The following is a 19,646-nucleotide window of genomic DNA, read 5'->3' as shown; positions in this document are numbered from 1 at the left end:
GGTGCGAAGAAACCTGAGACAGGAGTGACAGGATTTGGGGTGGCAATACCAGATAAAGGAGGAGGGATCAACAGGAGAACATCTGATAGGCTAGGGGTCGACACAGTGGAGATGGTGGCAGTGCTGGTGGCGTTACGATGGGTGGAAAAGGCAAAACAGGACGAGGTGTTAATATGCTCCGATGCAGCTTCAGTCCTAGCAAGCCTCAGATCTTTTCATTCAAGCAGTCGGCAAGACATTCTCTATGAGGTCCTTCAGTCGGCCTCACGCGTCACCAACCAGGGAGGTCAGGTGACATTCATGTGGGTTCCAGCACATATAGGGCTGAGTGGGAATGAGAGGGCAGACAAGTTGGCAAAGAGGGCTTTAAAGAAAGGAGACATAGAAATGAGAGTTAGCATCAGTAAGGCGGAGGTCAAGAGTATTATCTGGGAAAACGTCAACCAAATGTGGCAAAATAGGTGGAACAGAGAGAAGAAAGGGAGACATCTGTATCTTATTCACAGGAGTGTTACGGCAACCAGGGTGGGAAGTTGGAACAGGAGAGAGGAAACGGTGCTGACAAGGCTACGGTTGGGCCACACTCAACATGACACTGGAAATGATCGGGAAACAGCAGACAGGCTGTGTGAAGGATGTGGAGAAGAGGAGTCGGTGGAGCATGTGGTGGTTAATTGTAAGGAGCATGAAACTCATAGAGGTGATGAGGAAGAAACTGGGGGAATTGGGGGTGCGTGAGTCTCCACTGAAGGGAATACTGAGCGTGGGGAGCACAGATTAGAGTTCTGTTCACGTTCTTAAAGGAAACAGGGGTTTATTATAGGGTATCGTTGAAATGTAGGGATGAGGGTTACATTTTGGTTTGTTATATATTTTTATTTGTTTATTTATTTATATATATATATATATAATTTTATTTATCTTTTGGGGGGGGGGGGGTTTGTTGGTGTTGGGGGTAAGGCGTCAACTAACGGAATAGTACTCCAGAGGGTGGCGGTAATGCACCAATTATATGGATGCCAACCGCCGTTAAAAAAGAAGAAGAAGAAGAAGAAGACGCCCCGAGTGCTCGTCTTCACGCCTCGTGTCTGCGCTCCACAGGCGACTAGAGAAAGGCGTGGACCACCTGACCAACGCCATCGCCGTGTGCGGTCAGCCGCAGCAGCTGCTGCAGGTGCTGCAGCAGACTCTGCCTCCGCCCGTCTTCCAGATGCTGCTCACCAAGCTGCCCAGCATCAGCCAGGTAGGCGGGCCCAGCGCTCCTCTCGGACCTCCGCGAGTCCTTCGGTTCTCCACGCGGGAACAAGCGGGAGCAGAAGAACATAACGACGGGCCACCGAGAAGAGAGACTAACCCCGCTGTGTGTTGTGCTCCGGTCCTGCAGCGGATCGTGAGCGCCCAGAGTCTGAGCGAGGACGACATGAGGACCAGGAGGAGACCGCCCCCGAGCCCTCCTCCTCCTCCTCTTCCTCACGTGGACCCTCCGTGACGACCTCGCCAACGCCTCGGCCTCCATCACGCCGGCCGACGTCCATCACTTCCGGAAGTGGAATTTAGTTTTTTTAATTCCTGGTTTATCCATGACAGTCGTGTGTTTGTCTTTTAACTTAAATGACCCGTTTTGGGGTATGAAGAGTATCTGGATCATAACAGCCCCCCCCCTCTCCCGTCCCGACAGCATCGTGTTCCAGGGTTACTCCGTCCTCGCGGTTCCTTTATCAGTCGTGGAACGTTCCAGAAACGGGAATCTTCTCTCCGCTCCACAAAGTATTTATTGTTTCAATTAGTTTGTTATCGGTCTTCTGTTCGTTCTCGACTCGCAAACACTTTGTAAAAAAAGTGCTGAAATGTTTTGTTTAGTCATTTTGAGAGGACGACGCTCTGTAGGAAAATAAAACAATGTGGACAGACTGAAGTTGTCTTGTGAGATTATTTTATTTTTATTAAATTACGCCTCTATCTACTTCTTGCTGGTCGCTGTGTCATCCGTTTAGTAAATAGCTTGTAGTGAGAAAACATTTCCAATGTCTTTTATTTCTGTACCTGAGAACTTGGGACACGACGAGCCACATCTGGACTCCAGCTCCTCGTGTCCAGTCGGCATCCTGAACTGACACCTTCACAATGTTTGTTTGGCCAAACCTCAACATTATGACTAAAGCATTGACATTATTAACAAAGAAAAGTAGCACAACTTCACATTTGTGAAGCTGGAAACATGAAATGTTTTTACAGGTAACATTTATTAAACCATTACAAATAGTTTCCATTTCATTTTCTGTCAATTGACTCATGGTTTCAGATGGACTTGTAAGAACTGTAAAAATTATATTTATTTTAAAAGTCTTGTTTTGCTTGTAAACATCTTTTATTATGGAAGTCACAGAATACAATTTATTTGTCATGAAACAACTTCTGTCAACCAGGCTTTACTTTTCTGGATCTTTCTTCTGGACGTGGAAATAAATGTCTTAGATTTAACAAAGATTTGAATTGATATTGTACATATGTGTCATGATGCAGAGTTTAAGAGATTAATATGTTTATATGTAACGGGATACATTTAATAATGACGTGTAAATCAATCACCACAGTAAGATGTCAAGTTCAACTGCATGATATTAAGACAAGATATGTACATTTATTCTCTTCAATGAAGAAAATCATTACAATAACCAAAGAGTGCCTAGTTTACTCTAACAGGAGAGATGATCAGAGGAGCAGAGTTTATACCATCAAGATAACGACCAGGACTGAAGTATGGGAGGAGTTTCTCCTTGAAGGAGCAGCCAGTAAAGGAGTAGATGAGAGCTGCAGCTTCTACGTCATAGAAGGAGACCAGACCCTCCTCATAGTCCACAAACACCCCCACCTTCTGAGGCCGAGACTTCAGGGAGAGAACAACTGGAGGGTCATCAAGAGCGTAGTAATTGTTTCCATTTATCAACCATATAGTCCAGTAACCGTTCTGAGGACTCGGTATGATGACTTCTTTCCTGTTGACCGACTCTCTGGCCACTCCTAAAAACAATTCAGTCTTTTGTTTAACTTGAACCTCATAATAAAGTTTTTCTGAAGAGAACTTCTGTGTTCCTAAAACACAGAGACAAGAAGAGAACCTCTGTGGATTGTCGGGGAGACGTGGCTGCTGTACCTGAGCACGTTTCACTTGTTTCCCGTCATCAGACAGGATGAGGTCATGATGAGCTGTTTCAGGATCAAGAGTCACGTCCACTGCAAACTTCTGGACCCTCTTCATCTCAACTTCAACCAGCGTCTTCATCATGTTGCTGAGCGTCTCCTCCAGCTGAGACACAGCTCTCCTCACAGTCCCCTCATGTGATGCTGGAGGAACACTGACCTGAGACCAGTCCTTGGTGGGTGGTGGATGGTGGATGTTGAGGGACTGGACACTCTGGAGGAGGTGGAGGTGGTCTTCAGAGAGGGAGAGCTTCTCCACCTCAGTGCTCCTCTTCATCAGATCAGAGATCTCCTGTTCCATCTCTCTGATGGCGTCTTCAGCCTGTTTCTTGGTGCTTCTCTGCTTCTCTTCTATCGTAGTGATGAGCTCGTTCAGTTTCCTCTCCACAGACTCCTTCAGACCAGTGAAGACCTGAACACCTTCTGCTTTCTCTCGGTCTGCATCTTCCTCACTGAGCTTCACGTTGTGTTGGACCTCCTGAATCTTCAGGCGTCTCTTCTGGATCATCTCCTGAGTTTCAGCCTCTGTCTTCTGCAGCTCCACCTTCTTTCCTTCACATTCTTGTTTCAGAGGAACAACATTGTGCATCTTGTGGTCCAACACAGTGCAGAGCATGCAGACACACGTCTGGTCGGTCCTACAGAACAGCTCCAGAGGTTTATCGTGCTTCAGACACATCCTGTCTTCCAGGTTCTCCACAGGGTCCATCAGCTGATGTCTCTTCAGGCGTGAAGCTGTCAGGTGAGGCTCCAGGTGAGTCTCACAGTAGGAGACCAGACACACCAGGCAGGACTTCAGGGCCTTCAGTTTGGTTCCAGTGCAGACGTCACAGGGAACTTCTCCTGGTCTGGACTCTTGTTGCTCTGAGCTGCTGCTGCTGGCTTTCTGCTGAGTCGACTGTCTGAACTGAGAAACCATCTCAGACATGAAGGTGTTGACGAGCAGCTCAGGTCTTGAGGTGAAAACCTTTTGACACAGTGGACACATGTTCTGGTTGTTGGTATTCCAGTAATGATTGATGCACTTTTTGCAGAAGTTGTGTCCACATGGTGTTGTGACTGGATCAGTGAACACATCCAGACAGACGGAGCACAGGAACTGATCTTCAGACAGCAGAAGGTTTGAAGAAGCCATCTCTACACACATTGTGGAAGAAAAGAAGAACATGTTATTCGAAATAGAATTCAATCATTTGTTGAAAAGTAAAAATAATTTCTGGTTTCAAGGCGGGCCTCTCAACAGAGACTGCCCTCCTCGTTGTCTCTGAGCACCTTCACACTGCTAGAGCAGCCTCTCTCTCCTCTGTCCTTATCCTTCTAGACCTTTCTGCTGCATTTGACACAGTGGACCACCAGATCCTCATGTCCTCCCTTCAGGACCTGGTATCTCAGGTTCTGCTCTCTCCCTCTTCTCATCCTACCTCAACGACCGCACTCACCAGGTAACCTGGAGAGGAGTTGTGTCTGAACCTTGTCCTCTCACTAGTGGGGTACCTCAGGGCTCCGTCCTGGATCCCCTCCTCTTCTCTCTGTACTCCAACTCTCTCAGCTCTGGCGTTTCCTACCATAGCTATGCTGATGACACCAACTGTGGGCGTCTCTCAGTGGAGATCCAGACACCACCTGAAAATGATCCCTGACTAGACTGAACTACTTTGCCTTCCAGGTAAAGACTCTCCCACCCACAGCCTGACTATTACGCGTCTTCATCACACCTGAGACTGAGGAGGACTTCATCAAGGGGAGGACACGTCAACACGAGACCTTCTGTCCCCAGGAGACCAGAAACACGCCATCACTACGGTGAGTGAGAACTAGTAGTAACTATTTCTGACAACAGCTCTGACAACAAAGCTCTGCTGACTGATGACTAACACATCACATTTCCTCCAGCTGCTTCACAATAAAAGCCATAAACTCTTATTGTGGAACTACTAGAGGAAATAGAGGAAGTGATCATGAACAGTAACAAAAGCAGGAAAGTCAGAGTGAGACTAAACTGAAAACCACAGATTCAGTTACTAGTTACTAAAGTCCTCCTGAGACAGTTTACAGCAGTTAAAGTGAGTTTCTGTGTCGTGGGACTGTGGACAGACAGCCACAGTTATATTGTTAATAATTCATCAGGTATGAAGCGATAAGAGAGGAACTTCCTGCCCGAGTAAAGCTAAAGTGTTGTGTCAATCCTGGTGATCACAGGTGTGAATATGATCAGATGTACTCAGGCACGTGCACAGACATTTTGGGGGGGCAGGTGCTCAAACCAAAAAAAAGGGCACCCATCGCCAAAATGATTTTTCCAAGTTAAGGAGTTGGTTGCTAGCAACACTTGAAACACATTGTGTCGTGAGAAGACATGAGAGTTGAACAAAATGACATGTTTTCTATTAACAATTACAATTTATTTTCAATTACAAAATAATAGGAGCCAAAAATGCCATATAATAAACAACGTACTAACCTCGACCGTTCGGTCATGTCGGGAAATATCAAACTTCTGTAAAAACGTTTTAAGGCCTCAATCAGATATCTCCCAGCATGACATCACTCTTGGTTAGTAAGAAGCTATTAAAGTGTTGTTTTTTCTTGCGTTTACTCTTTTCACCCTCTGCAATTACTCCTACAAGATTGATCTTTGTAAAACTGGAACAGACAAAACAAAGAGAAACATACCACATCAAACAATGTGGCACATGGATAGCATGACACCGAGAGCTATTGTTAGCATAGTTTAGCTGCTCTGTTCTAGCTGTGAATTATTGTGACATTTATAAAATGAATTAATAAATTCAACATACTATCGAAATTGTCTAAATGGCATTTATAAAACAGATCTCTCTCTCTCTCTCAAACATGACGTCAGTAAGCAGCTGGACGAGGCTTTGAAATCACGGATTTCGGGAATTTGTGTTTGTTTATTTTTTTTCGGAAACGTCGGACCAGTTGTGACGTTATATTTTCAGTTGTGGTTAATTTATCACCAAACAACGTCAGGGGACAAACACCGTCATGACTCATGACCTGTGTGTCTGATGCTGCGGGTCAGAGGAGAAGGAGGTGCAGCTGCTTGGTGGCGCGAGGAGCACTGGGTGAGGAGGAGGAGGAGGAGGAGGAGGAGGGGCGCGGCGGGGGCTCGTGAGCGCCGCGGAGCATGTCGGGGCGAAATTCTCACAAGAACTCCAATAAATGCCCCGAGAGATATCCAAACACATTTGGGAGGACTTGATGACAGAGACTATTTTTTATTCTTAAATACTTATTAATGAAGAAAAAAAATGGGCTCCAGCAAAAAGGGCACTTTACTCATCCAGGGCAAAAGGGCTGGTGCTTGAGCACCACTAGGGCTCTACCTGTGCACGTGCCTGGAAGTACTCACCAGTGTTTGGAAGAGACTCTGTTGAGTTGTTGAGAAAAACCTGAAGACGTCACTTTGAATCGTCTCTGAGAGAAAAGCAGAGACTCGTCTCGACTGCAGTGTTTCTGACTCTGAAGTTAACTCTCGTTTCCTGAGTGTGACGCAGCAGCTCTCCTCTTCAGGGTGGCTCCGCCTCTTATCTGCAGCTCTTATGAAACACAGTAAAGCTGCAGGAAGCGGAAGTGAAACAGTAGAACCCTGAAGATGTTCATGAAGACAAACCATGTTTCATGTACAGCCGGCAGGAATAGTTATGTAATGTATTAAAGCTGATTAATGTCCTCTCTGCAGGACACAGAGACAGTGACGTGTCAGCTGTCAGTGATTGAACCGCTTAAACCAAAGTTACTGTAAAGGAACAGTTACAAACTTTATAAAGAAAACAAAGTGTGTCTTTTAAGTGGACTTGTGTGCTTCAACTGTCTCTTTGTTTTTAATAAAACGTTGATAGTTTGGACTCTGACTGTGTTTGTGTCGCAGGGCGGAGAAAGCAGAAGGCAACCTGAGAGACAAAGCGCAGGGCAAAGCTCACACCGGTTGAACTCTTCCTGACGTCACCTGTCCATCAACTCATAACTATTTATTGTCTGCTGCTTCTTCTCCTTAAAACACGTTCAAGCTAAATAACTGTGATTTGCATCAAGTTACAATTGTGCCACTTTCAACCCTCAAGTTGTTGCGTTGCCGGTCTGGAATCCCACAATGCATTGCGGTCCCCTGGTGTCCAATGAAAACACTCCGTCAAACGTTGCGCTGCATTCTTTGGGTCTGTGTTTCTGTCTTATGGACTTTGTGGAAATGGAGAGAAAATAGTCAATTGTTTACATTTTTGCAGCGGCTCGTGCTGGTGGTTAATTATTCATTCATTCACGAGAACATTCACACACACTCACACACACACACACATGAGTTCATTCACACACACACACACACATGAGTTCATTTATTCACACACATTGACACAAGATCACCATCACTCAAACACACACACACACACACACACACACACACACACACACACACACACACACACAATATCATTAATTCACACACCTTCACGCTCATATCTGTCTTAATTCACGTGTCATTTACTCGATCGCTGATCATACAGAGCATCTACCGCTCGGACTCGATTCGCTGTAGTTTGTCCCTCCGCGCTTTCCGTCCCGCCAGTTGACAGCTGGGAGCAGAGTACGAACTCCATGTATTAATCTCGCAGATTAAACTCTGGTGTTTTGTCGTCATAATGCACAGATTAAAAGTCATTTCGGGCCACTTGTCGTCCTCCGGTTCCCCGAGGTACACGCGGGATGTACGGCGGACGGAGTGCGGCTCGGCGCCGGGCAGCAGCCCGCAGGACGTGGTGGTGGTTCACGGACCGAGGACCGCCATCGGGAAAGCGAAGAGAGGGGCGTTCAAGGTAACTGGGACTAACGAGTACTCATGAGCTCAGAAAACATGTGTAACTTTATTGCTGCTAGTTGTACGACACGAAGATGAGAATACTTCCTGTACTTTAACTACATGAAGTTACGAATACTTCATGTACTTTAACTACATAAATCTGAGAATACTTATTGTACTTTTAAATAAAAACATAAAGCTGGGAATACTTATTGTACTTTAACTACATGAAGCTGAGAATACGTATTGTACTTTTAAATAAAAACATAAAGCTGAGAATACTTATTGTACTTTAACTACATGAAGTTACGAATACGTAATGTACTTTAACTTCATACATCTGAAAATACTTATTGTACTTAACTACATGAAGCTGAGAAAACTTATTGTACTTTAAATGCTGAGAATACTTATTGTACTTTAACTCCATGAAGCTACGAATACTCCCTGTACTCTAACTCCTCCCCTGACCTCTGACCTCTGACCTTTGGGGTTAACGAGCCCTGCTGCTTGTCTGCAGGACACGACGCCTGACGAGCTGCTGAGCGCCGTGATGCGCGCGGTGCTCGCGGACGTTGGCCTTCCTCCCGACCGGCTGGGAGACGTTTGTGTCGGTGGGAAACCGAAATACTATTTTAATATTTGATGTACTTGTGTGTACTCTAGTGTACTTGCGTGTATTTGCGTGTACTCTTGTTTACTTACGTGTACTCTTGTGTACTTGCGTGTACTCTTGTGTACTTGCGTGTACTCTTGTGTACTTTTGTGTACTTGTTATTGCTGGTGTGTTTTTGATATTTTGGTTGTGTATTGCTGTCTGCAGGTAACGTGCTGCAGCCCGGAGCCGGTGCTGTGATGGCCAGGGTGGCTCACTTCCTCAGGTCAGACTCCTCCTCCTCCTCCTCCTCTTCATCATCATCACTGACTCACGCGCTCGTCCTCCTCCGTCCCGCCGCGGCGTGTCTCACAGCTCTGTCTTCGTTTCAGCGGGTTTCCGGACACGGTGCCGTGTTACACCGTCAACCGGCAATGTTCCTCCGGCCTGCAGGCTGTGTTCAACATCGCAGGTACAAGCTCTCACATCACAGATATATATATATATATCATTTATTTATTGTATATATATTATTTATAAATATTTATTATATATACATTATATATATATATATATGTTTATACATATTTTTTATGTATTAATATATATGTAAACATATATATATTATTTATATAGAATTTATATACAGGACTGTCTCAGAAAATTAGAATATTGTGATGAAGTTCTTTATTTTCTGTAATGCAATTAAAAAAACAAAAATGTCGTGCATTCTGGATTCATTACAAATCAACTGAAATATTGCAAGCCTTTTATTCTTTTAATATTGCTGATTATGGCTTACAGCTTAAGAAAACTCAAATATCCTATCTCTAAATATTAGAATATCATGAAAAAGTATACTAGTAGGGTATTAAACAAATCACTTGAATTGTCTAATTAACTCGAAACACCTGCAAGGGTTTCCTGAGCCTTGACAAACACTCAGCTGTTATAAATCTTTTTTTTTACTTGGTCTGAGGTAATATTAAAATTTTATGAGATAGGATTTTAGAGTTTTCTTAAGCTGTAAGCCATAATCAGCAATATTACAAGAATAAAAGGCTTGCAATATTTCAGTTGATTTGTAATGAATCCAGAATGCATGACATTTTTGTTTTTTTAATTGCATTACAGAAAATAAAGAACTTTATCACAATATTCTAATTTTCTGAGACAGTCCTGTATATGTGTGTGTGTGTGTGTGTATATATATCATACCTGCAAACTTGTCACCTTTCGGTGTAATTCACCGTTTTGAACTCAAAATAGGTCATCCACGTGAATCGTGGAGATCCGAAGAGTTTTTGTTTTTTGGGGGGTGGGGGCTCACCTGGCCGGCTGCCGTTGAGATTGCAGTGAGACGCGGAGAAAAGTGTGAAGTGGTGCTCTTCGCAATAAAACATCTTTGATGGGACGTGTCGCGTCTCGGCCAATCAGCGTTCAGATGTCCACAGCGTTTGGGGGTTCAGGTTAGCTTGAATGTTAGCCCGCTACATCTACTCCTGTCACGCTGCACGGTGTAGCGATGCTAACAAAGTACTGTACGTTAAACACGATGTGATTTAGCATATTTTTAGTATCGATACTTCATTAAGAGAGCGATCAGAGCGCACGCGCTGCTCCGTGTCGAGCTGTCTGCGCACACTGCGCTGCGCAGCTCACAGCGAGAGAAGTGGCGCAGCTTTAGAGACTTCGGCTTAAAAAATACAAAGATGCCAGAAGTGAAATGTTTCAGTCTGTAAAGTTCTGTAACTCTACAGCTGCTCATGATGAACTCTGTATCATCTGGTCAGAGACTAACGGCCTCATAGTGTGTAATCAATGCTATGATGGAACCATGTAGTTTCATTCATAGCTGGCTGTATTAATACTAATATTACTGTCATTTGTTAAGTGTTGAAAAAGTTGGTAAAAAGTGAACCATACAGATGTTTTATTTATTACTATTATAGATAAATATACCAGTCTCGTATTTATGGTACCATATTGTTTGTATGGTATTGTATTGAATTCTGGTATCGGGTATCATGATATTTATGGCAGGTATGTAATATGTATAGAAGTTATAATATGAGTATCGTGACAAACAGGTAGAGACAGAACAGATTCAGGGACAAGTCCATGAGGACTGTTCAGGCAAAAAAAAGGAAGTTGGTTCATGAATGACTTTAACCATATTATATATAATGACAATGTATATTTATTATTACTATCATTACAGGGCTGAGTCAGAGCGGAGGACCTTTTGTTCTTAAACTGTTTATTATCATTATTTAGATTTGTGGTCAGAACAATGAAATGACTGTAGTTGTGGTTCTAAAAGCTTTGAGGCTTCAAACAACGTGGATGTGGTGTGGTGACAACAAAACAAAAAAAGTCACCTGCACCCCCCCCCCCCCCCCGTTGTCACCTTTTTCACCCCTCATGAGTTTGCAGGTATGTATATATCTTATTTATATTATATAAAAATGATATGCACTACCGTTCAAAAGTTTGGGATCACTTAGAAATGACTTTATTTTTCAAAGAAAAGCACTGTTTTTTCAATAAAGATAACATTAAATTAATCAGAAATACCCTCTCTACATTGTTAATGTGGTAAATGACTATTCTAGGTGGAAACGTCTGGTTTCTAATGAAATATCTCCATAGGTGTATAGAGGCCCATTTCCATCAACTATCACTCCAGTGTTCTAATGGTACATTGTGTTTGCTAATCACCTTAGAAGACTAATGTCTGATTAGAAAACCCGTGCAATTATGTTAGCACAGCTGAAAACAGTTATGCTGGTGATATAAGCTGTACAACTGGCCTTCCTTTGAGCTTGAAGTTTGTAGAACAAAATTAATATTTCAAATATTAATCATTATTTCTAACCTTGTCAATGTCTTGAATATATTTTATATTCATTTGATAAATAAAAGTGTGATTTTTCAAGGAAGACACGAAATTGTCTGGGTGATCCCAAACTTTTGAACGGTAGTGTATATATATAAATTAATTAATATATAACTATATTTAAATATATTTATATGTATTTATGAATAGATTATTTTATTTATATATTTATATACATATTTATAATTTAAATTATATATATATTATATATGTGTATATATTATATATACAATATTTATATAATAAATATATATAAATGAATAATATATAAATATTATGGTGGATATTTCTAAACGCCCCCCCCACAGAGCGGCCCGTGCGCAGAGCTTGGGTCTGTTCGAGCGGGAGATCGTTCCGGTCACCACGCGGGTCCAGGACGCCGAGGGCAGCGAGCGCGTGGTGACGGTCTCCAGGGACGAGGGGGTCCGGGCGGGGACGACTGTGGCGGGACTGAGCAAGCTGAGGCCGGCCTTCAAACCGGACGGCACCACCACGGCAGGTCGGTCGGCCGTCGGGTCTGAGTGAGTCCGATTCCCCCTCTCAGCTGCCGTGACTCAAACCCCGCCCCCACGGTTCTGTCTCAGGTAACTCCAGCCAGGTGAGCGACGGGGCAGCGGCCGTGCTGATTGGACGCCGGGCTGCGGTCGAGGCTCTGGGTCTGCCGGTCCTGGGAGTCCTGAGGGCCAGCGCGGTGGTGGGGGTCCCCCCGGACCTGATGGGGATCGGACCGGCGGTCGCCATCCCTGCAGCTCTGGAGCAAGCGGGTAAGACTGAAGTACTAGTCTTCAGTACTTTTATACTACTTTATATTTCTCAGAGGGAAATATTGTATTTTTTTACTGCACTTGATTTATTTGATGCTTAAAGGGTACCTGTAGTGCAAAACAACAACGTGCTACATCCATTCGGCGCATCAAATAAATCATATTTACCCCGCCGCTATTGTCAACAAGTCACGCATAGCCCGAGGATTTACATTTCTTTGTCAAAATTCCGAATCCGTGGGCGCAGCCATTTTGCTAGTTATTTACTCCAGCTCAAAGGTCACTATGACGTAGAGTCGTTGAAAGGAATTCAGCCAATCCGGAGCCACTTCTACACGCGTTGCTTCTTGGGGTAGATCGGTGGCCTCAAGAATTACACAATCTATATCAGGGGTGCTCAATACGTCGATCGCGGCGACCTGCCAGTCGATCGCGGCGTAGTATTGGTAGATCGCATGACATAAAAAAATTGGCCCGCCCTGTCACTTTCTATAGCGCCACATTACAGCAGAAGCACGTCATTTCTGTCTCACGTGTTGCGTTGACAGTCCTCTGCCCGCCGTCTAAATGCGGCGGAGCTCCCGACACCGGTTTGCGCGCATCGGGACGGACGGAGCAAAGAAAAAGTCACTAGCACCCCGTTGACAACTCTTTTCGCTCGATGCCGGTAGCGCAACGGTCAGCTGTATGGGATGCTGATGGAAATCTCACGCTTGCCTGTCATCAAAACTTGAGAGCCCTGCTATATCATCGGACATAAGTTCGTACAACAAATGCACTCTATGTCTGTTTTCTGTGGCACACATTTCCCACAACTGCACCAAACGTCCGCCGACTTGCGTGCACGGTCCGCACGGTGCAGCATCTGTACCGGCGGTCCTTCGGCATCAACTTCATCAGAATCATCGCTATCATCGCTGTCACAATTCACTAAATGGGGATAGTCTGCTTTTAAAGGTTCAAACAAGTATCCAGTTGCTGAATCAGACAATCTTTCATCGTCCATATTCTCAATCTCTCAGCATTTGTTTGCGAGCGCTCGACGTTGTTTACATTGGTATCTGAACACATCCGCTGTGGCTGGCTGTCGCTCTATCAACGTTCCGACGTCACACCACCCGCGACATATTCAAGCTCCAGTGCACTGTCGCATGTCGGATTTGAGCACTTTGAACAGCCTAAACTACGTATTGTTATTGAATACTGGACCGTCAGTGCATGAATACACTTTAGAAACACATTATCTTTTGCTCTGGCTACATAGTGATTTGCACTACAGGTACCCTTTAATGTGGTAAATGACTATTCTAGGTGGAAACGTCTGGTTTCTAATGAAATATCTCCAGAGGTGTATAGAGGCCCATTTCCATCAACTATCACTCCAGTGTTCTAATGGTACATTGTGTTTGCTAATCGCCTTAGAAGACTAATGTCTGATTAGAAAACCCTTGTGCAATTATGTTAGCACAGCTGAAAACAGTTATGCTGGTGATATAAGCTATACAACTGGCCTTCCTTTGAGCTTGAAGTTTGAAGAACAAAATGTATACTTCAAATATTAATCATTATTTCTAACCTTGTCAATGTCTTGACTATATTTTCTATTCAATTTTCAATTCATTTGATAAATAAAAGTGAGTTTTCATGGAAGACACGAAATTGTCTGGATGACCCCAAACTTTTGAACGGTAGTGTAAGTCCTGAAGAAAAGCTGGAAGGGATAGAAATATTGACAAGACAACCCTCAAAAGATTTATAAAGAAAAATAGAAAGGGGAAGTAAAATCAGTATCCTGGGGCGCAGTAGCTGAGGCAAAGAGAATATTTACAGATGAGATGGAGGAGGAGCAAACACTTGAAACAACGAGCTGACCAGTTCCATGGCCTTGCTCCAGTTGATTGCCGTGAACTGGCATATGAGTTCTAATCTAACTGGTTCTATCTGTCATTTGATTGTTAATTAAAACATTTTGCATCGTATTTTGTTGTATAGGATTTTGTTCGGAGTTACTTTCAAGTGTTTAAATAAATGTGCTTCATTGATCTTAATCTCCATGATTCTATGACTAGTCCGATATTAGTTTTGGAATGTGTGGTTGTCAATCTAGCTGTCAGGATTGTAACTATTACAACATGTGTTGTTATGGTAGTTTTAAAATGGAAAAAGTAAGTGGATCACTTTACCCCCTTGACTTCTCAGGTCTTAGGGGTAAAGTGAGACACAAGACCACTTTTTTTTAAACAATCATATTTTCACTGCCCTTTGTCCAAAAGACATTCTGATAACGTACATTGCTAGGTAACATCCTGAATTAATGGGAAATGTGTACGTTTTACTGATATATCATTTAAGCTCGCCTAGAGGGGAGCAAATGTAAAAAGTGTATCACATTACCCCGCTCTCCCCTACAGGTGGGGCGCAGGGGAAATGCAGAAAGACCTTTATTGATAACTTCACATATTACACAAGCTCAAAGTACACCGACATAAAACTAAGTCATCAATAAATAAATGTTGAAATGCCTGTACCTTCGTGTACATGTTTACGTTACGGCATTAACAGGTTACGCCTGCGCATGCGCGACAGCCGAGATTCTTGGCGACTTGCCAGGTCTTACCTCTGTGAGATCGGCTTTTCTGCTGTTGTCCTTCAAAACAAAAGCTCAACATTTAGCTTTTTTTCTTGTCTGATAGAGCAATCTGGTTTACTTGAAAGTGATTGCAATTGAATTTATTCTATTATTTGAAAAAGCACAGATGCAGGAGTCACAAATGGTGATTCTCATATTTATTATTATGAAAATTATTTAAATCTGAGGATGTCTGTAGAGCTGATGTGAACGTAGTCACCAACGGTCTGAGTTCAGAACCAGTCCCAGATGAGAAAACGTTCATGAATACCAAATTTGCCCCGAAAAACTCAGTGGAGTTGAGAAAATCACCAAATCAAAGACCAGGTGCTGGATGACTGACAGACAGCTGACAGACTGCCCCAGACTGTCTGTCTGTGCTTATGAACTAACTACAAGCTCACAGACAGAGTTCAGTCACAGCCATCACACTGATTGGAGTCACATGACTTGATGGCATTATGATGAGAGCTGAACTTACATGAGTTGCACTGACTGATCATGTTGTCAGTGTTGTGTTGTAATTGGATTGGATTCAATTTATTGTCATTGCTAGAGTCCAGGTACAGAGGCAACGAAATGTAAATAAATACAACATTTATATTGGTAGTTCATCCAGCTGCTCATTGAAAAAAAAATTCTTTCTTGTTCATATTTAACAAATATCTTACTTGTTATATTACACTTAAATTCTGTGTACCTGGTCACATCAATTTGAACGCTGGACCAAAATGACAATTAGGCCAAATAAAAAGTCATAAGTCCAGTCTGGACCGTCGTTTTCTCTCAACGCCTCAATAGGTAGATCTTGCCGGTCATGAAGGCGGAGGTCAGGGATCTTGGGCTCAAAAAGGTTGGTGACCACTGAGCTAAAGTGTTGTGTTAATCCTGGTGATCACAGGTGTGAATATGATCAGATGTACTCACCAGTGTTTGGAAGAGACTCTGTTGAGTTGTTGAGAAAAACCTGAAGACGTCACTTTGAATCGTCTCAGAGAGAAAAGCAGAGACTCGTCTCGGCTGCAGTGTTTCTGACTCTGAAGTTAACTCTCGTTTCCTGAGTGTGACGCAGCAGCTCTCCTCTTCAGGGTGGCTCCGCCTCTTACCTGCAGCTCTGTGGGTGTAAACCTCACCTTCACCTCCCTGAGACTCACACAGTCGTCTGCCAGTGGCGGCAGGTGAAATATTTTTGGGTAGGGCCATCCAATCAATTTCTGCAAACATTCCAGTATGATTCAAAACAAGTATCAAACATGCTTTTCTACTTTGTAGTTGAATATTTAACATTTATTCCAACACTGCTGACATCATGAGGACTTCTTATTCACTCTTATCTGCAGCTCTTATGAAAGACCGGCAGGAGGAAATGCAGAAAGAGCTTTATGAGAACTTCACATAATACACAAGTTCAAAGTACACCGACATAAAACGTAGTCGTTAATAAATATGTTGAAATGCCTGAACCTTCACGTACATACTTGGCGTTTTGCCAAAAGCCGATCTCCCTGAGATCGGCTTTTCTGCTGTTGCCCTTCAAAACAAAAGCTCAACATTGAGGATGAACTGAGAGTATATTGAGAATATAACTTTATTTGCATTGTTCTAACAAAGTGATTGCACATTTGGTTTACTTGAATGTAATTGCAATTTTATTTATTCTATTATTTGAAAACAGTTTGAGAGCCACTGCTTTAAAGGAATAGTTAAAAACATTAGAAAGAAAACAAAGTTTGTCTTCTAAGTGGACTTATGTGTCTCAACTGTCTTTAATGTCATAAAACATGAGTAGTTTGGACTCTGACTGTGTGTGTGTGTGTGTGTGTGTGTGTGTGTGTGTCGCAGGGCGGAGAAAGCAGAAGGCAACCAAAGAGACGGCGGGCATGGCGAAGGTGAGCTCACACCTGTTGGATCACTTCCTGATATCACCTGTCAATCAACTCGGAGCAGATTAGTGAGCTGTGTGGTTTCTCTACAAAGTCTTCATCATGTCAACATCTACACTGTATGCTATGTAACTGATGATTATATTTGTAGTAGAAGCAGTCAGCATCATTTTTAGGCTTTTATTCTGAAGGCAGCAGTCGGTGATCAGCAGGTTGCTTTTATCTGGCTCCTGATTGGATAATGGGGATTGAAGGAGCGTTTCTCCCAGCATGCAGCTGGACTTCAACTGGCTCACAGATCAGAGCTCCTCTCGGGACGATGACCTCCTGTGAGGTCTGACCTCAGGGCAGGCACGTGCACAGATAGAGCCCTAGTGGTGCTCAAGCACCAGCCCCTTTGCCCTGGATGAGTAAAGTGCCCTTTTTGCTGGAGCCCACTTTTTTCATTCATCAGCATTTAAGAATAAATGTTACTCTCTCTGTCATAAACTCCCCCCAAACGTGTATTAATATCCGACGGGGCATTTATTTGAGTTATTGTGAGAATTTCGCCCCGACATGCTCCGCGGCGCTCACGACATGCGCCGCGCCCCTCCCTCCTTCTCCTCCACTTCCTCCTCCTCCTCCTCCACTTCCTCCTCCGCGCAGTGCTCCTCGCGCTACTAAATGGCTGCACCTCCTTCTCCTCTGACGCGCAGCACCAGACAAACAGGTCCTGACGGTGTTTGTCCCCTGACGTTGTTTTGTTATAAATCAACCACAACATTAGCGCTGCTGAAAACATGACGTCACAACTGGTCCGACGTTTTCTACAAAAATAAACAAAAAAAACTCACGAAATCCGTGATTTCAAAGCCTTGTCCAGCTGTTTACTGACGTTAGTTATGTAGAGAGAAGAGAGAGAGAGGAGAGAGAGAGGAGAGAGAGAGAGAAGAGAGAAAAGAGAGAGAGAGAATTCTTATTCCGTTCTATTTAACGGGCTTGTCTAGGATTTGCGTGGCCAGACTGAAAAAAAAATCATGAGGCCTCTCTTGTTCAGAGGGTCTGGGCGGTTCTTCTGTGTGGAGTTTGCATGTTCTCCCCGTGGCAGCGTGGGTTTCCTCCGGGTTCTCCGGCTTCCTCCCAAAGACATGCAGTCAGGTTAATTGATCTCTAAATTGCCCATAGGTGTGAATGTGAGAGTGAATGGTTGTATGTCTCTACGTGTGCCCTGAGATGGACTGGCGGCCTGTCCAGGGTGTCCCCTGCCTTCGCCCTGTGTCAGCTGGGATCGGCTCCAGCGCCCCCGCGACCCTGATGAGGATGAAGCGGAATTGAAAATGGATGGCTGGATGGATGGATGTTCAGAGGGCCGGGCCAAATGTGGAGGCGGCCTGTATCCGGTCCGCGGGCCTTAGTTTGAGGACCACTGCTCTTGGCTGTTGATGTCTATCAATATCGCTCATTTTGAAAATGACGTAAGAGGGCAATACGGATCCGTATCAGACCAGCGAGGAGGGCAATACGTGGCTGGCATAACGACCCATTAGCCAATCAGAACGCTTGTACTGTTGTTGCTTTATAATAATTCATCTTTATTCATAAAGAAAATGTAAGCTAGTGGTCTGATGCTGCCAGAGGAAACGCAGGTCGAGGACAGCATCATCAGTGTAATGCTGCTAATGCTTCAACTCTGTCAGAATTATTTTTTTTGGCATTGGGTGCCCTTTTTTTGGGTTTGAGCACCTGCCCCCCAAAATGTCTGTGCACGTGCCTGCCTCAGGGACCCGGAAGGACCCGAGCGAGGAGCTCGAGTTCCCGTGGCTGACCGTTGTTTGTCCTGCAGCTCCCGGACCTGAAGGACGCCGAGGCCGTGCAGAAGTTCTTCCTGGAGGAGATCCAGCTGGGGGAGGAGCTGCTGGCTCAGGGTAACGCCTCCTCGCACCGACACCGGCTGCACCTTCAGTTTGATTGCCGCCCGCGTGCATTCTCATTGGTCCTCAGCGAGTTAAAGTCTCTCCCCTGGGGGAGGGGCTTCCTGTGACGGAGAAGGAACAGACTTGGTCAGGAGCTGGAATCAGGTTTTTCGGTAGTTTAGCCTGAACTCTCTGCGAAGCTGCTGTCGAGAGCAGAAAATTCTCCGTGTCCGCATCTGCTGGCAGTGAGATGGCGGGGCGTCCCCGAGATAGAGGTGGAGGGAGGGGTGACGTGTCGACAAACCTGCAAAGTTACCGAAAAGAGCGCTCTCGAAGTAGGAACCGTGATCGAGAGAAAGAGATGGCGGCGCCATCTACAGGACGTGCACGAGGAAGAGCGAGTCGGCAGGTTGAGCGACATTTGAATCAAGAGGAGACAGATTCTTTGGAGGCAGTTGGGCACGAGTGCTCCGTGAAGGTATCAGGCAAAGGCAGCTGGGCAGACATGGAGTGTGGTCATAGGAGTGAAGAAGAGAGTGAGGGGGAGTTAGGGGGGCTGAGAAGTAACGGTCGAGGCAAGTATGGACAGACTAATAAACAAACAAAAGCCGACAATAACAATTCGGAAAGTGAGAGAGAAGGAGATGAGCAAGGGCAGAGAGGAAAAACAGATACATGTATTGTCATAGTAAGGTTCCATGAGAAGGATCAAGAGAACATGAAGAAAATCAGTCCGTTTGTACGAACAACAGCTCTGGCAAATAAAATAGGGGAGATTATGTATGCAAAGGTTCTAAGTGATGGCAATTTACTGGTGAGGTGTGCAAATGAAGAACAACTTGAGAAAGCACTCGGTCTGAAAGAAAGAGTAGAAATGAAGGTGTTGAGCACAGGGAGGGTGGGAGCACAACAAGGTGGGGGTGAAGGAGTTATCACAGGGGTGCCAGTGAGTGTTGATATG

At 44.3% G+C, this 19,646-nt stretch overlaps 3 protein-coding genes across 3 annotated transcripts; 2 read left to right on the top strand and 1 right to left on the bottom strand.

The window, feature by feature from the left end:
* The first annotated feature begins 589 nt into the window (after positions 1–589).
* On the top strand, positions 590–1,911 carry LOC130190993 (mitochondrial import receptor subunit TOM20 homolog). The gene is made up of 3 exons (XM_056410668.1): positions 590–654; positions 1,039–1,243; positions 1,385–1,911. The coding sequence occupies exons 1-3, from the start codon at positions 590–592 to the stop codon at positions 1,487–1,489; spliced, it is 375 nt and encodes a 124-aa protein (XP_056266643.1). The 3' UTR covers positions 1,490–1,911.
* Positions 1,467–7,158, bottom strand: LOC130191035 (E3 ubiquitin-protein ligase TRIM39-like). Its single transcript, XM_056410703.1, has 2 exons — positions 6,578–7,158; positions 1,467–4,338 (listed from the first exon to the last, which is right to left on the bottom strand). The coding sequence occupies exon 2, from the start codon at positions 4,334–4,336 to the stop codon at positions 2,687–2,689; it is 1,650 nt and encodes a 549-aa protein (XP_056266678.1). The 5' UTR covers positions 4,337–4,338; positions 6,578–7,158; the 3' UTR covers positions 1,467–2,686.
* A 553-nt stretch (positions 7,159–7,711) lies between these two features.
* LOC130190992 (3-ketoacyl-CoA thiolase A, peroxisomal-like) lies at positions 7,712–19,142 on the top strand. The gene is made up of 8 exons (XM_056410667.1): positions 7,712–8,036; positions 8,541–8,634; positions 8,844–8,901; positions 9,008–9,087; positions 11,816–12,013; positions 12,099–12,278; positions 16,750–16,796; positions 18,616–19,142. Exons 1-8 carry the CDS (start codon positions 7,863–7,865, stop codon positions 18,811–18,813), a joined length of 1,029 nt encoding a protein of 342 aa, XP_056266642.1. The 5' UTR covers positions 7,712–7,862; the 3' UTR covers positions 18,814–19,142.
* Positions 19,143–19,646: the final 504 nt, after the last annotated feature.

This window comes from Pseudoliparis swirei, unplaced genomic scaffold, assembly GCF_029220125.1.
Source record: "Pseudoliparis swirei isolate HS2019 ecotype Mariana Trench unplaced genomic scaffold, NWPU_hadal_v1 hadal_26, whole genome shotgun sequence".
NCBI classification, from domain to species: domain Eukaryota; kingdom Metazoa; phylum Chordata; class Actinopteri; order Perciformes; family Liparidae; genus Pseudoliparis; species Pseudoliparis swirei.
Note: the sequence above shows the minus strand (reverse complement) of the source record. Positions and strands in the feature narration are given on the sequence as shown.

Bases quoted from the DNA above. Each gene is read 5' to 3' on its own strand.
- LOC130190993 (XM_056410668.1), top strand. From the start codon at position 590: ATGACACTGGAAATGATCGGGAAACAGCAGACAGGCTGTGTGAAGGAT. The intron at 655-1,038 runs GTGGAGCATGTG...CCGTTAAAAAAG, and splicing joins GATGTGGAGAAGAGGAGTCG to AAGAAGAAGAAGAAGAAGAC. The intron at 1,244-1,384 runs GTAGGCGGGCCC...CCGGTCCTGCAG, and splicing joins AGCTGCCCAGCATCAGCCAG to CGGATCGTGAGCGCCCAGAG.
- LOC130191035 (XM_056410703.1), bottom strand. From the start codon at position 4,336: ATGGCTTCTTCAAACCTTCTGCTGTCTGAAGATCAGTTCCTGTGCTCC.
- LOC130190992 (XM_056410667.1), top strand. From the start codon at position 7,863: ATGCACAGATTAAAAGTCATTTCGGGCCACTTGTCGTCCTCCGGTTCC. The intron at 12,279-16,749 runs GTAAGACTGAAG...TGTGTGTCGCAG, and splicing joins TGCAGCTCTGGAGCAAGCGG to GGCGGAGAAAGCAGAAGGCA. The intron at 16,797-18,615 runs GTGAGCTCACAC...TTTGTCCTGCAG, and splicing joins AGACGGCGGGCATGGCGAAG to CTCCCGGACCTGAAGGACGC.